Source organism: Poecilia formosa, unplaced genomic scaffold, assembly GCF_000485575.1.
Source record: "Poecilia formosa unplaced genomic scaffold, Poecilia_formosa-5.1.2 Scaffold208, whole genome shotgun sequence".
NCBI lineage: Eukaryota > Metazoa > Chordata > Actinopteri > Cyprinodontiformes > Poeciliidae > Poecilia > Poecilia formosa.
Genome location: NW_006800147.1, coordinates 893,201 through 906,252, shown reverse-complemented (window position 1 = coordinate 906,252; position 13,052 = coordinate 893,201). Strand labels below are relative to the sequence as shown.

Genomic DNA, 13,052 nt, shown 5'->3' with positions numbered 1-13,052 from the left:
AACCTTTACTTGGATCTCTGTTTTATAGTGCAAATATTTGCTTCTTTGTGTGAAAAGATCATTATCTGGGGAACAAAACAACACAGTAGATGTATATTTTTTTATTTTCCATTTAGTCATGAGGTAGACGTTGGTATGGTGGCACATTAAGGAGTTTTATTTATAGAGCTGCATGGATATAAAATATCAAATTAAGGAGATTATTTAATAAAGTCAAAACAAGCCAGAGGTTTACCACTAAATTAAAGTTAATATTTTAAAGATATGAGGTAATGGTCAGTAGCAGCACGGCGCTATTTTCTGCCCATAGTTTATGTTGGGACACATACAGTAATGAGAAGACCAGACTCGGTGTTGAGGGATTTCTTGTCAAATATTATTCCTGGGGGCAACCTAAGACTAACATACAAGGATAATAAACATAGCAGGTAAAACATTATAAAGATCTGTCAAGATTAATGACACCACCTTCTAGAGTCAGCAGAGCAGAGGTGCACAGTGCTTATACATTTAATATGAACCTCAGAGAAAAATTTATATTTTAAGAGGTTGGGCTGAAACACAATCTGGATAAATATGTGTGCTTACATCGATTCAGAGCAGGAACTGTTGGTCAGAATGTCAGTTTAACTTGTATGTTTTCTTCTAATCCTGAAACAAGTATTACTTATTTTAAATGTCTTTATTTGATTCTTTTCTCTTGGATAGATTTGAAATGTGACCCCGGCAGAGTCACGGTCATTCAGAGAAAACTATAGTTGTCTGTCTGAAGTGATCTTTGGCAGCCAACTTGAAATTTCTCCATCTGTCCTTGTCATTGAGATTGGGTCAGATGGCTCAGTTTAGGGGATTCTTAGATGTTTCCAGGTCAGAAGGGATATGCAGTGCCGCCAGTGGATTCTGGGTATTCCCGGTAAATGGATCCAGTAGACATCCAAAGGGATTCCTGCTTTAGCTCGGAAAATCCTGGAGAACATTCAGTCATCAGATTGTGACTCTAAGGTCAGGAAAACATGGGATTTACAGCAGAACAATTGCTCTGAATTGCTTAAAAGATGTTGTTTGGAGTGGCCTAGTTAAAGGATGCATTCACACCAGCCCTGGTTAGTTAACTTTAATTCTAGTTTGTTTACCTAGAAAGCACGGACTTAGACAAATCTTACTAAATACTTATGGTCAAGTATCTTCTAACACTTGAAATAAGACAAGACAAACTTACAAGTAATCTTTCAGCAACAGCTTGTTTTAAGTAAACAATTCATTAATACTGACAAAAAGTTTGAGTTCCACGGACAGATTATTTCACTTATAACAAGGAAAACATGTCTCATAAATGAAATAATCTGTCAGTGGAATTAGAACTTTTTCATTAATATTACTGACTTAAAACAAGCTCCTGTATCTTGCTGAAAAGTTACTCATAAGTTAGTTTAGTCTTATTTCAAGTGTACTAAGAAAATTACACTAGAAACTAGACCAAAAATACTTGATAAGATTTTGTGTTTTTGCAGTGTATTAAAATGTTTGATGAGCCGAATCATTTAGATGGAACAAAAAAAACCCCAAAACAAAACAAAGTCCAGACAGATGTAAACACTTTTTCATGGCACTAGATCTGAACTGGTCCTCCACCTGCATGGAGTAGTCAGTTTCTTTAAACAGGTTCTGAAAGTATGTGATCAGTGGCGCCCCCAAGAGAGGGACTTGTAGGGGCCATGGCCCCTTCTTAAAAAATTTAATTAATTTTTTTTTATTATTCTATTATACAAAAATAAATAAATAAATAAATACATAAATAAAATAAATTTTTCTTTCTTTATTTTTTTGGCCTTGCCTCTTTAAAAATTTTTACTGGTCTGGTCTGGCTACCACTGTGACTTTTTTATTCCAAGTCAAAAACATCATAACTATAGAAAACCACTGACAAACCTAAAATCAGTATTTTTCCCGGGTTTGTTGTGTTTTGCAGGGCTAAGGAAGCCAGAGACAGAACAGAGGCCATCTTTAATGTGACATCATGACTTTCAGTTGTTTACTCAGGCAGCACAGACGGATACATTATGATGCTAATAATTTAATGTTGCGAAGGGAAACAAACTTTAAATTTCAGGCTCTCCCAGGACGCCGCCTTGTGTTCATCATTCACTACCGGCTATGAAATCATGTGGAAAGTGTTGCTCGACAGATCCGCCGAACATCAGTTACAATAATCCAGAACATGTAAAACACAGTCCGTCCTCACAAGGTTTCCTCTCATCGAATACCACCCAAAAACAGACTGGGAAGAGGCAGTCAAGGCTAATCAAACCAGTTTAAGTCCGTCGGAGGAGAGATTTAGCAGACGCCCCGCTGCTGCTGCTGATGCTGCTGTGTCTGGTCCACAGGCCTTTCTCTTGTGGTTTGCACTGAACCGCTGTCATTCCAGGGGAATTTCCTGCCATCTGCTGCTAAACTTTCTGACAGATCCACACCTGCTTGGAAATATTTGGCTCTGCACGTCTGCTCAGGTGGTGACGACTGATCGCCACGTTCATCTTTGGTCAAAATATAAGATCACCGCCTAGTTAATGTAGCACTTGTTTTTGTGACAAATGCATAATGAAGAAGATGAACTGGAACAAATGTTTAAAGGAAATAATGCTGTCCTCTATGAGGATTTGGAAGACGTGAATTTTTAGGACCTATTTTTTGCTCAAAGATAGCAGAAAACAGTATTAAAGTACCAACCTATAGAGTTTTTAACAGAAAACATGATTTGCTAATGGATGATACATCTTTGAGATACCGTGTTTGTTAGATCTTTGTTGGACTCAATGTGACTTTTAAACCTTCATCTTATTTTGTCCTACAGTTGACGATATGGCTGAAAAACGTATCATGATATAAGCATTTAACATTGGTCGATATCGGTAATTATTGATTAGTTTTTTGTTTTAGATTTGTTTTAGATATCTGAAATGCTGTCAACCTTTCCGGTTTTATCCAGTTTCCACTCCACGCCATTGTTTTTTTTATTTTTAAGCAGTTATGAGGCACTGTGGTGAATCATTAAACTGCTGATGCCTGAGTTACTCAAGTGGTTGTTGCCAGGTAACCAAAGAGTGAGTGAGTTGCTAGGTAACCAAAAAGTGAGTATTTTTCCCATGTTATAAGTTAAATATTGTGTCAGTGGAACTAATACTTTTTTAAATCAATGTTAAGGAATTATTGACATAAAAGAATCTCCTATATCTTGCAGAAAAGTTCATTTTAAATTAATTTATTTCAAGCATACTAAGATTTTTACACTAGAAACCAGACCAAACTACTTGGTTTTGTATTTTGAAGTACTAAATGTACCTCTTCATACTATGATAGCAGGAAAAAATTGAAGTTACACTCAAGTTGGTTTAGTAATGAAATTGTCTGAATGAGACAGAGCCAGGAGGAGGGTCTTAACGCTGTCAATCACTCTCATGCTCACCCACTCCCCTTGCTCTTTGCTAAGTTACAGCTGGTTCACCACAACATGGCCTGCCATGAATGCTAATTAGCACAGCCATCGATAAACGGTTTTCCTGGAACTGTAAGTTGTTTTTCTGCCATTAGTACACTGAGCAGCGTACATGAGGTTGATTGACAGCACTAAAACCCTCCTCCTGGCTCTGATTGGTTGTTTTTGGGTTGGGAGCATATTTTTAGACAGCAATAGTAGCTCAGGGTGGAGGTGGAGGAGTTTGATGTTTTCAGAGATTGTCTGTCTCATATTATAATGTCACAAGAATGAAAATGTCTTAACAAATATGTTAAAACATGTTTTTTTGTAAAAGTTACATACAGCAGCTTTAACAGTGTTTATTAGAGGGGGTCTCAAGTATTTCAGCTATTTGTAGGTGGCTTCATGATCCACTGTATTATATTTTAATGTTTTGTTTACTCTTCTACTTTTCAACCATGTTATAAACACAAATTAAGTTAATAAAATAAATAAGACATCTGGGAATTATTTGGTTTTAAACAACAGCTTCACAATATCACAATACTGAAACAAAACCACAAATTTAAAATATAAAACTTTGCTTCTGCTAAGAATTGTTGCCTTTAATTGCTTATTAAAATATTAGTTTTATGTTTTTATTTTAACTATAACTCCTCATGCTTTTGCTTTTTTCAAAAACAGTGTTGAGCTCCTGTCATATGAAAGCTTTAATTTTCTGTTTAGCTTCTGGGAAAAATTTCAAGCTGCAAACTTTGGGGGAATTTTATGAGTATATTTCCACTAATGTGTCTAAACCACAGTTTGCTTGTCCTCCTAATTCCCGCAAAGGCAGTTCTCCTCCTAAAATAGTGCCAACAGTCTAATAGCATCTCACACAGTTTTGCCCACATTTAAATGAGGCGTTATGCGTGCATTTTGGTGAAAGTCCACCCAGATTCATGTATATTTATGTAAATTACAGCCAGAGAAAATGCCTTTGGATTCTGAGAGACCACAGCTGTTTGTGACATTTGGATTTGGTGAAATAAATAACATCTGGTGGGAGACGAAGCTAAAATTAATGTAGGACAAAAAGAAAACATTGACCTGCTACACTGCTGGCTTTATAAAACACTTAGTTGGGTGAATTTCATGAAGTTAAATTCTCCCTTGGGGTTTGTCCAATCAAATAAATAGTTTCAGTTGTTTAAAATGCTGTTGCAAACCAAAGTAAAAAACAAAACAGAACAGGATGTAACCTTATCAAGACAACTGATCACAAATTAGTCCAATACTTGGCTGATTTAATTTAACCACATGTAATAATTTATAATCAGATTCAGATTTGTTTTATCTTTGAATGAATGAGTTAAAGTGATGAATTATTTCATCATCTGCAGCTGTGAATTAAAAAACATTTGTCATTTATTTGTGTCTGCATGTATTTAGGACAATTAGTCAATTCTGAGCAGAAATAAAGCATACATTGTTGTGGGCATATATAAATAAAGCATTTACAGGCCAGTAAATATATATACTGGCCTGTAAATGCCAGCATATATATATATATATATAGAGAGAGAGAGAGAGAGAGAGAGAGAGAGAGAGAGAGAGAGAGAGAGAGAGAGAGAGAGAGAGAGATTTTTTTTTTCACAAAAGGCCATGACCCCCTATGGCCCCCCACTTGGGGACACCACTGGTTATGTGATAAAATGTAAAATAAAAAAAAGTTAGTTTGAGGAGTAGCAATCCCTTACAGAAGGCATTTAATTATGAGACAGGAAGACCTATAAAAATCCATATTTTAATCCCAGAATTGGACTCTAGCTCCAATAAATTATAATTTATGAGGATCATAATTAGAAATGTTGGTTCTTATGGGTTTAGGTTTGTTTCAGTAATAAAACAACAACAACAAAAAAAAGATCCTTCCCACGTTGCAAATAAACTAGAAAGCATATAAAAGAATCCTTTGTGCTTATTGTTGAGATAAGTACACATTAGCTTGTCCTGAAATGCCACAGCTGTGTTTAGCTAACCTCAGCAAGTGAGTCTTTAAAAGGCACCACATGAGATGAGGTTGCTATTTTACAGAGCTCGCTGGCTTGCTTCAGGGTTTGCGGGACACTTTTCTTAGTTTCACTGTCTGGCTCTTCTTTCTGGATCAGGACCAAAGTGTTTTTGGTGAACAGACACAGCTGCACTTACAGCTGGAAATCCGATACATTCCTGGAAGAGATCGGATGCGATTATGAACAATTGAGTGATTATTATGTATTTTCTCGTCTTCTGATGGTTTTATTTCCTCTCAAAACTCTTAATATTGGTTCCAGCTCTCAAAGCCAGCAGGTAGTGGCTTGCAATTATCATTCTTCAGTCACACCAAACCACTTTGCTATTAATCCCGTTGAGTTCGCTGAGGCACAGACACATCGCAGCCTCTCTAATTAAGATCTAACCACAGTTCCCATGACTGGTCTGCTACGCGACTCCGGTGGGGGGAACTCCAGCGATTTACGGGAAGAATCATAAAACTTTAAACCAGAGCATACCAGGAAACACGGGCCTGAACCTACACTTAGGGACTCCATCATCAGCTAATATAACTACAGAAGTGTTCTTACTCATCCTCTTAGCCGTGCCGGTTTATAGCTCATAAAGGATCAACCGGATTTCATCAGCATGGATTCCTGTTTGAGGCGTTCGGATGACTAATTACACGTGGCAAGGATCCGGCTGCAAATTAGATCATCAATATCTGGCAGATGGAGGAGAAGGAGTCATCTCCAATAACCTGTGAAGGACATTTTACACAATAGAGCTACTGTTTTTGAGAGAGGAGCGAGGAAGAGCTCGTTTTAAGGATCAACGCTGCTCATTAATCCTAAACTGCTGTGGTGGGACTGTGCTTAAGCAGATCTAACTGTGGATACTTTCAGTTTTGGGCTAAATTTAAATTTTTCCATTTGGGTTTTGCTTCTAAAAACAGCATAAGAGCTTAAAAAAACCCAACTAGCCGCTAATGTTTTGTAAGCGGTTTCAAAAACTTCCTAAATGTAACGTCAAAATCAATGGAATCTCTGCCGTTACCTAGCAACCCCAGCCAAGCCAAGCCCCGTTACCTAGCAACCCCAGCTAAGCCCAGCCCCGTTACCTAGTAACCCTAGCAGCAATCCAGGATTATGTAAAGGATTTATAATCTGAGTTTTTTCCCCCCCTTCATTTTTGGGTTGGGTTTTATATTTTGTGATTATTTATATTCCAGCATGTGTTTAAAATACAACTATCGGAACTCAAAGGGTAATAAGGGTTGCTTTTTGTTTGCCATGCTGCTTTTTTTTAATAAGTTGATATTTTTTGGTGTCTGGAAAGTAAGCGGTAACCGCAGCGGAGATCTGCCCGTTACCTAGCAACCCAAGCTGAGCTCCAGCACATTTGCTCAGCTGGTTTTGCCGCTGTACAATGGCTGCTGAAAAAGACAAATGTTTAGTTTCCATTCAGAAGCCCCTTACTGCATTATTGTAGTTCATGCAGGAGGCTCCACTTTTGTTTTTCAAAGATCTACAGTTGTATAATTGCACATCTATTTGCGGCCATTTTTAAGTGTGAGTGTAAACGTTGAGTTAGGGGGCAAATAAGCTTCTGCTTATTTGGATTTCAAGTGACAAGAGGCCCTAAAACAGCTCATTCTCAAAATACGCAGAACCAAGCAGATTCAAATCTCATTATCTAAGAATAATTTAGCAGAAAAAATGTGATGGACATGTTTTGTGTAGCCCATGGACACAAAACATGTGTTTTGTGTCCATGGGCTTCCTTGAAGCATAATAGCTTCAAGGAAGCATAGTAGGTCACCTTTAAGTATCTGTTCTTTCTAGTATAAAGTTTCTACTCCACTACATTTCTATAATGTGTTGCAAAACACATCACATTCATGTCCCATTCCGATTTTGATTCATTAATTTGAAAGTAATCAATGACTTATTTGAGTTAACCAGTTAAAAAAGTGACTCCATGTGGCTCAACACTTTGAAAATTAAAATATTGTTCACTATTGACATTACACAGTTGGATATACAGTGTTTTCTTAACTGTGGCAAACTGGAGTTGAAATATCTCTGAAAATGAACGGAGCCTATTCCTGAGTTAGGTGTGTCTAATGTCCTTTTTTTAGGCTGACAACTTTTACTTCAAAGTGTTTACTGCAGCTGAAATAACACATTGGTTTTGCTTTGAGTTAAATAAAAACTTTCAAAGGTAAAGTCATTCCTCTTTTTATTTTCCTTAATGGATTTAACTCCATTAAGGTGCATAGAATCACAAGTCAAAATGTCAGCTGTGTCACAGAGGTTAAACACAATAAAAACATGCACACTATTGAGGTATTAAAGGAAATACATACGTAGACAAACTGCATGATATTCTTGTCTGTTTTTTTTGTCTGTTTATTTGTATTTTTACTTAAGTGCAGTGTTTAAGTACTGTCTCCACCACTGCAAGTCTGTAAACAAGCAGATTTCATAGAATCAAACCCCAGTGCGGTCGCTAGACGTTGTAAATAACACTTGCTGCTGAAGTCAAAATGGAAATAAGAGGCATAAAAGTCAAAGCTGCCACACCTGCTGAGTCATAACACTCTGAAAATCCTGACTCAGCTTAGCCGACGTGGACAAATGTGTTTCTCTAGAGGATCAATCACAGCAACATCTGCTCCTTTAAGGCCGTTAGAGAAGAGTGGTGGGAAATAACTAGAAGTCTTTGTAAAATCTCCGAGTAAAATCAGAATCAGATTTATTGTGTGCAAGAAATTTGACTTTGGTTTCATACTTTCAAACTCTACAGATATTAAGTATCAATATACGTCCTTTAGGGGGCGCCACATGGAGCAGACACACCGTGCATAGGCTCTCTCTGCCTCTCTTCCTCTCCAGTTACTAGTGATTATAGGCTACTAGAGCCACAAAACCTTTTTAATAATATGTGAGCTTTTATATTTTTAAGGAAAAAATATAAAAGCTAAAATAGTAATATTTACTTTTTTTTATTAAAGGCAGGTTGTAATAGTGCAAATCAGATTATTTTTGTCTCAGTTCCTTATTTTAGTTCCTTTAGTTGTCTTCTACTTGACAATTAATGCATGTTAGTGATGTAATAATCTATTGAATCTCACTTTTCCACCTCCTTTTTCAAACCGACCATCTTGTTGGATTAAAGTCATAGACCTAGGTGTCAGTAAATGTCTGAGTACCAGCTGAGGCTTTTGTTTGATCAATCATTTTGTGTTGTGTTTTCCACAGCGTTGGTGACAAAGCTGCAGTTTGGAGCAAATGAGACAAGATTACCTCTCTGCAAGATGCCGTCCACTCAGTCGCCACGTTTGGAGGACGCTGTGGAAGGTTTTCCCTCCAGTGGATTGCTAAGGTCGGTCTAAGGTGGTTTCATTGGCAGGGTCTCTTGGCGGTCTGGTATGTGGCCCCCTGACCTCGGCCCTCCGGACATGCAGCTCACCCTGCCCAGTTTTGGGAGCGTGTTCGAGGATGTTGAGGAGCTTCAGGCGCCGCTGTCCTTTGGGGGTCTCCGCCAGCCGTCACTGCATTCAGGTGGTCTGTGCTCCCTTCCCAGGACTTCGCTGGGATGTAACCCCAACTCCCTGCTCAGCTGCAAGACAGCAGGACCCCACTTAGAAAAGACTGTGGAGGATTTTGTCATTACAGGTCAAACAGAGCTAAAAACTAACACTCAGAGGGTCAGCTGCTACCCTCAGCCCTCTCTTCCCATTTCATACATGTTAACCAGTTGTGCCAAGTCTCCATCTTTTGAATCTCTACCATCATCCGTTTCTCCTTCTTCATCATCTTCAATTATTACCTCACACGTGCCTTATTCTGATCACCATCACAAAGTGTCATCACAACAACACAATCTACAGGAGGATTACTGTTCAATTAAACAAGAACCTCCAGATGATTTCTTGCCGTGTAAAAGGGAGCCGTTTCAAATAGCCAACCAGCAGGGGGAGCTGTTCCGTCTTGGCCAGCTTCCTCGGGGTAACGATGCTCAGGACAGAAGCCAGTCCCCCAGCCTAAGTAGACCAGCAGGACCGGACCTCATGCTGGACCAGCAGGAGCAGTCGTGTCATTGGATCGACTGCAGCGCCACTTACAGCAGCCAGGAGGAGCTGGTGAGGCACATCGAAAAGGTGCACATCGACCAGCGTAAAGGGGAGGAGTTTGCATGTTTCTGGACCGGCTGTGTCCGACGGCACAAACCCTTCAACGCTCGCTACAAGCTGCTTATCCACATGAGGGTCCATTCTGGAGAAAAACCTAATAAATGCATGGTGAGTCGTCTTTCTTAGCCTTAAAAATGGTCTATTGTGCTTAATTAAATAGGTTAGGATCAGTCTATGGGCTTTACCAAACATGTTCATTACATTTTTTGTACAAAATCCTTCGTAGGTAGTGAGATTTTAGTTCGGTCAGTTCTTCCCATTTTGAGCTCCTTTCAGACTGAGCTGTTTTAGGGCGTCTTGTCACTTTAAATCCAAATAACATGCTGCTGGCCACATCCCCCGACTCAGCTTATACACTCACAAATTAAAATAGCTGCAAATAGATGCGCAAATATACAACCGTACATCTTTGAAAAGCAGAAGTGGAGCCTCCTTCACAACCAACAAGAACACAGAAAATGGTTTCTGGGTGGTAAGTCTACAACAATACACTTGTTTTTTCCAGCAGCCATTGTACAGTGCATACAGCAGCAAAACCAGCTGACCAAACGTGCTGGAGCTCCCCTTGAGGTTGCTAGGTAACGGGCAGAACTCGTTACCTGGGGTTGCTAGGTAATGGGGCAGGTTTTTGAAATGGGTTAATTTCCAGACTTCAAAAAATCTTAACTTATTTTCAAAAAACGGCATGGTAAACAGGAAGCAAGCTGGGATATAAATAATCACAAATTATACAGTAAGACAAACCCCTTCAACTAAATCCTTGCTATGCCACACAAAATATCAATATTCTCTTAGAATTGTCATACCAGAAACTTCTTTAGAAAATATTGACATGTTCTATGAAATAAATATAAATATAAAAATATAGTGCCAATGTAAAAGTATTTATTCCATAGAATGTGGAATAGATTTTTGCAGGGTGATTTGGTTTGTTTTCTAAAACTCTGGCATAGATTATGTAAAAGTAATACCTCTAATTTTGCTTTTATTTTACTGTTAACAACAGGTGATTTGTACGTCTCCAACTGTTTCAGGGCTACAGACACATCCTGCATTCATGCATTCATTCAATAAAGCCCTGTTTCTTCCTCTCTATGCATGAGTAAGGGAAACATGGCAGAGGAAACAGTTTGATCATCTGCATGTCTAACAGACAGTCTGATCAGTCTGACACAAACGGAGACGAACTGAAAGCAGGTTCAGACCAGCCAAGCCCCGTCAGGGTTTTTAAATGACCTGACGTAAAGGTCAAAATGGGGAGATTTTGTTTGGGAGTGCCTGTTTACGCTCTCTTGTGAATTACTTTCAACATCAGGGCAGTGTGTGACCTGTAATGTCGTTAAAATGGCTCACAAAGTCATCCATTTTAACAGTGGTTGTTTTCCCAATATATCTAGATATTAAATATAAATTTTATCAACAGTAATGAATTAATACAAACAATAAAAACCTGAAGAAATGATAAAGCTTTTTGTAAATGATAAAATGTTCAATTTCTGGTGAGAAATCAATAGCAGCCTGCCCCAAGAACATGCAAACATGTTTGTATTTCTACTCATATTATCACTTTCTACTGACTTCCATTCATTTTAGTAACCTCATTTATTCTTAATCCTTAGCCATCCCTAACAGTTACCAGTGAATTCGTAACGATGACTTTAACTGAAATTTTATTCATAACATATGTATTCCGGTAGATTCGGTTTAAAATTGCAACATTTGTTACACTTTCAGCTGGTGCGGTTCGCTTTCACACAGCACTTGATGAAACAAAGCAAACCCTTTTAGAAACCTGTTTCCCTCCTTTACTAGTAGGGGGCGCTGCACTAAGGACAACTGAAGGAAATGACACAAAAACCTCTGAAGAACACCTGTGTGCGACTTCTTTCTTTATGAAATGTAAACAAAAATGGAGTTGCATCAGATTTTAGTAGTTGTAGGATTTCTCTTTTGTCTTTGGCTAGACTCTTGCGTTTGTTTTGGTTGTATTTACCCAGAATGCGATGTCCTATAGTTCACTTCCTGTTTTTGGATTGGTCTCCGGTCTGCTTGATATTCACATATGCATTCAAACCACACCAGAGTTCACTTAAACCAAACCGAGACATTAGTACAAAGGCGGACTAGAGTTAGCTTTTTTGGTCCGTATCAGGGTGCATTCACACTGACCATGTCTAATTCACTTTAATTGAACTCTAGTTCATTTGTCTAAAAAGTCTGGTTCATTTGGGGTTGTGTGAATTCACAAATGAACTCTGATCTGCCTACAAACCTATGTCCCTGTTCAATTGAAGTGAACTCTGGCACAGTTTGAATTCATATGTGAACAACAAGTGGACAGGAGACCACCAAAAGCAGGAAGTGAACTACAGTGCAGGGTATTCTGGGTAAATACAACCAAAACAAACGTAAGACTCTAGTGCTGGCGGGAAAAATGACTTGTGATCTTTTGCCAAAGACAAAAGAGAAATCCTGCAACTGCTAAAATATGACATAACTCCATGTTTGTTTACATTTTGTGAAGATAATAATCTGTGCCTTCTTCTGAGATTTTTGTGTCGTTTTTTTCAGTTGTTCTTGGTGCAGCGCCACCACAGGCAAGGAGGGGAACAGGTTTTGCAATTAGTCTGGATTTGTTTGACAGTGCCGTGTGGAAGCAAATCATATCAGCTGTATCAGATGTGAAACAAAACAACCTCAGAGTTACACATTCACAACTTCCTGAACAAACCAGACTTTCCAGGCAAACGAACTAGAGTTTGAATAAAGTGAACTAAACAAGGCTGGTGTGAATGCACCCTAACTTTGTGTGGATTCATGTAGTTGAAAACCTTTCTGAAACCGATCCAGTGTGTACAATATAATTTTTTTAAACAATGTGGCAGAGAGTTTTGCTTTTATAAAGACCCGGTAACGTCTATACAAGGTCTTAGTTTGTGCTCCACACAATGAGAAACATTTTTTTCTGTTTTATTCTGTATGTATTTGAAAGAAAACATTATCCATGTGTAACCAGGTCCATACATGCTCTCAGTATTAATGTCAGTGTTCGGCTTCAGTATTTTAACTTTTAAAAAAAGCACAGAGATGAAGAGTAAAGCAGACCGCATCATGTTTTAGAAATAGTACGTGTAAGGTTTCTGCCTCAGAGCCAAGAGTGTCGCTCTTCATCAATCATGTCATCAGTCATTCTCTTCATCACATCTGCAGCAGGACGACCAAATCCCCCTCTCTGAGAGCCACTCTGTTATTCCCCTCTGTCATCAGCCCAGAACTCTGATTAATAATTCATTTAAAAGGTTTCACATGCTTCCTATTTAACTGAATCACTTCATTACTGTGTCCTGCGCCACTGCCCGCTCA

The 13,052-nt window shown here is 38.5% G+C and overlaps 1 protein-coding gene across 2 annotated transcripts in view; it reads left to right on the top strand.

The window, feature by feature from the left end:
• glis1a (GLIS family zinc finger 1a) overlaps window positions 1-13,052 on the top strand; it is a 41,151-nt gene that overhangs the window by 8,134 nt on the left and 19,965 nt on the right. For both annotated transcript variants that reach the window (XM_007567428.2, XM_016679341.1), the window contains exon 2: window positions 8,755-9,797. In XM_007567428.2, the coding sequence (XP_007567490.1) occupies window positions 8,925-9,797 (873 nt within the window). In that variant the 5' untranslated portion in view covers window positions 8,755-8,924. The remainder of the gene's footprint in view (window positions 1-8,754; window positions 9,798-13,052) is intronic.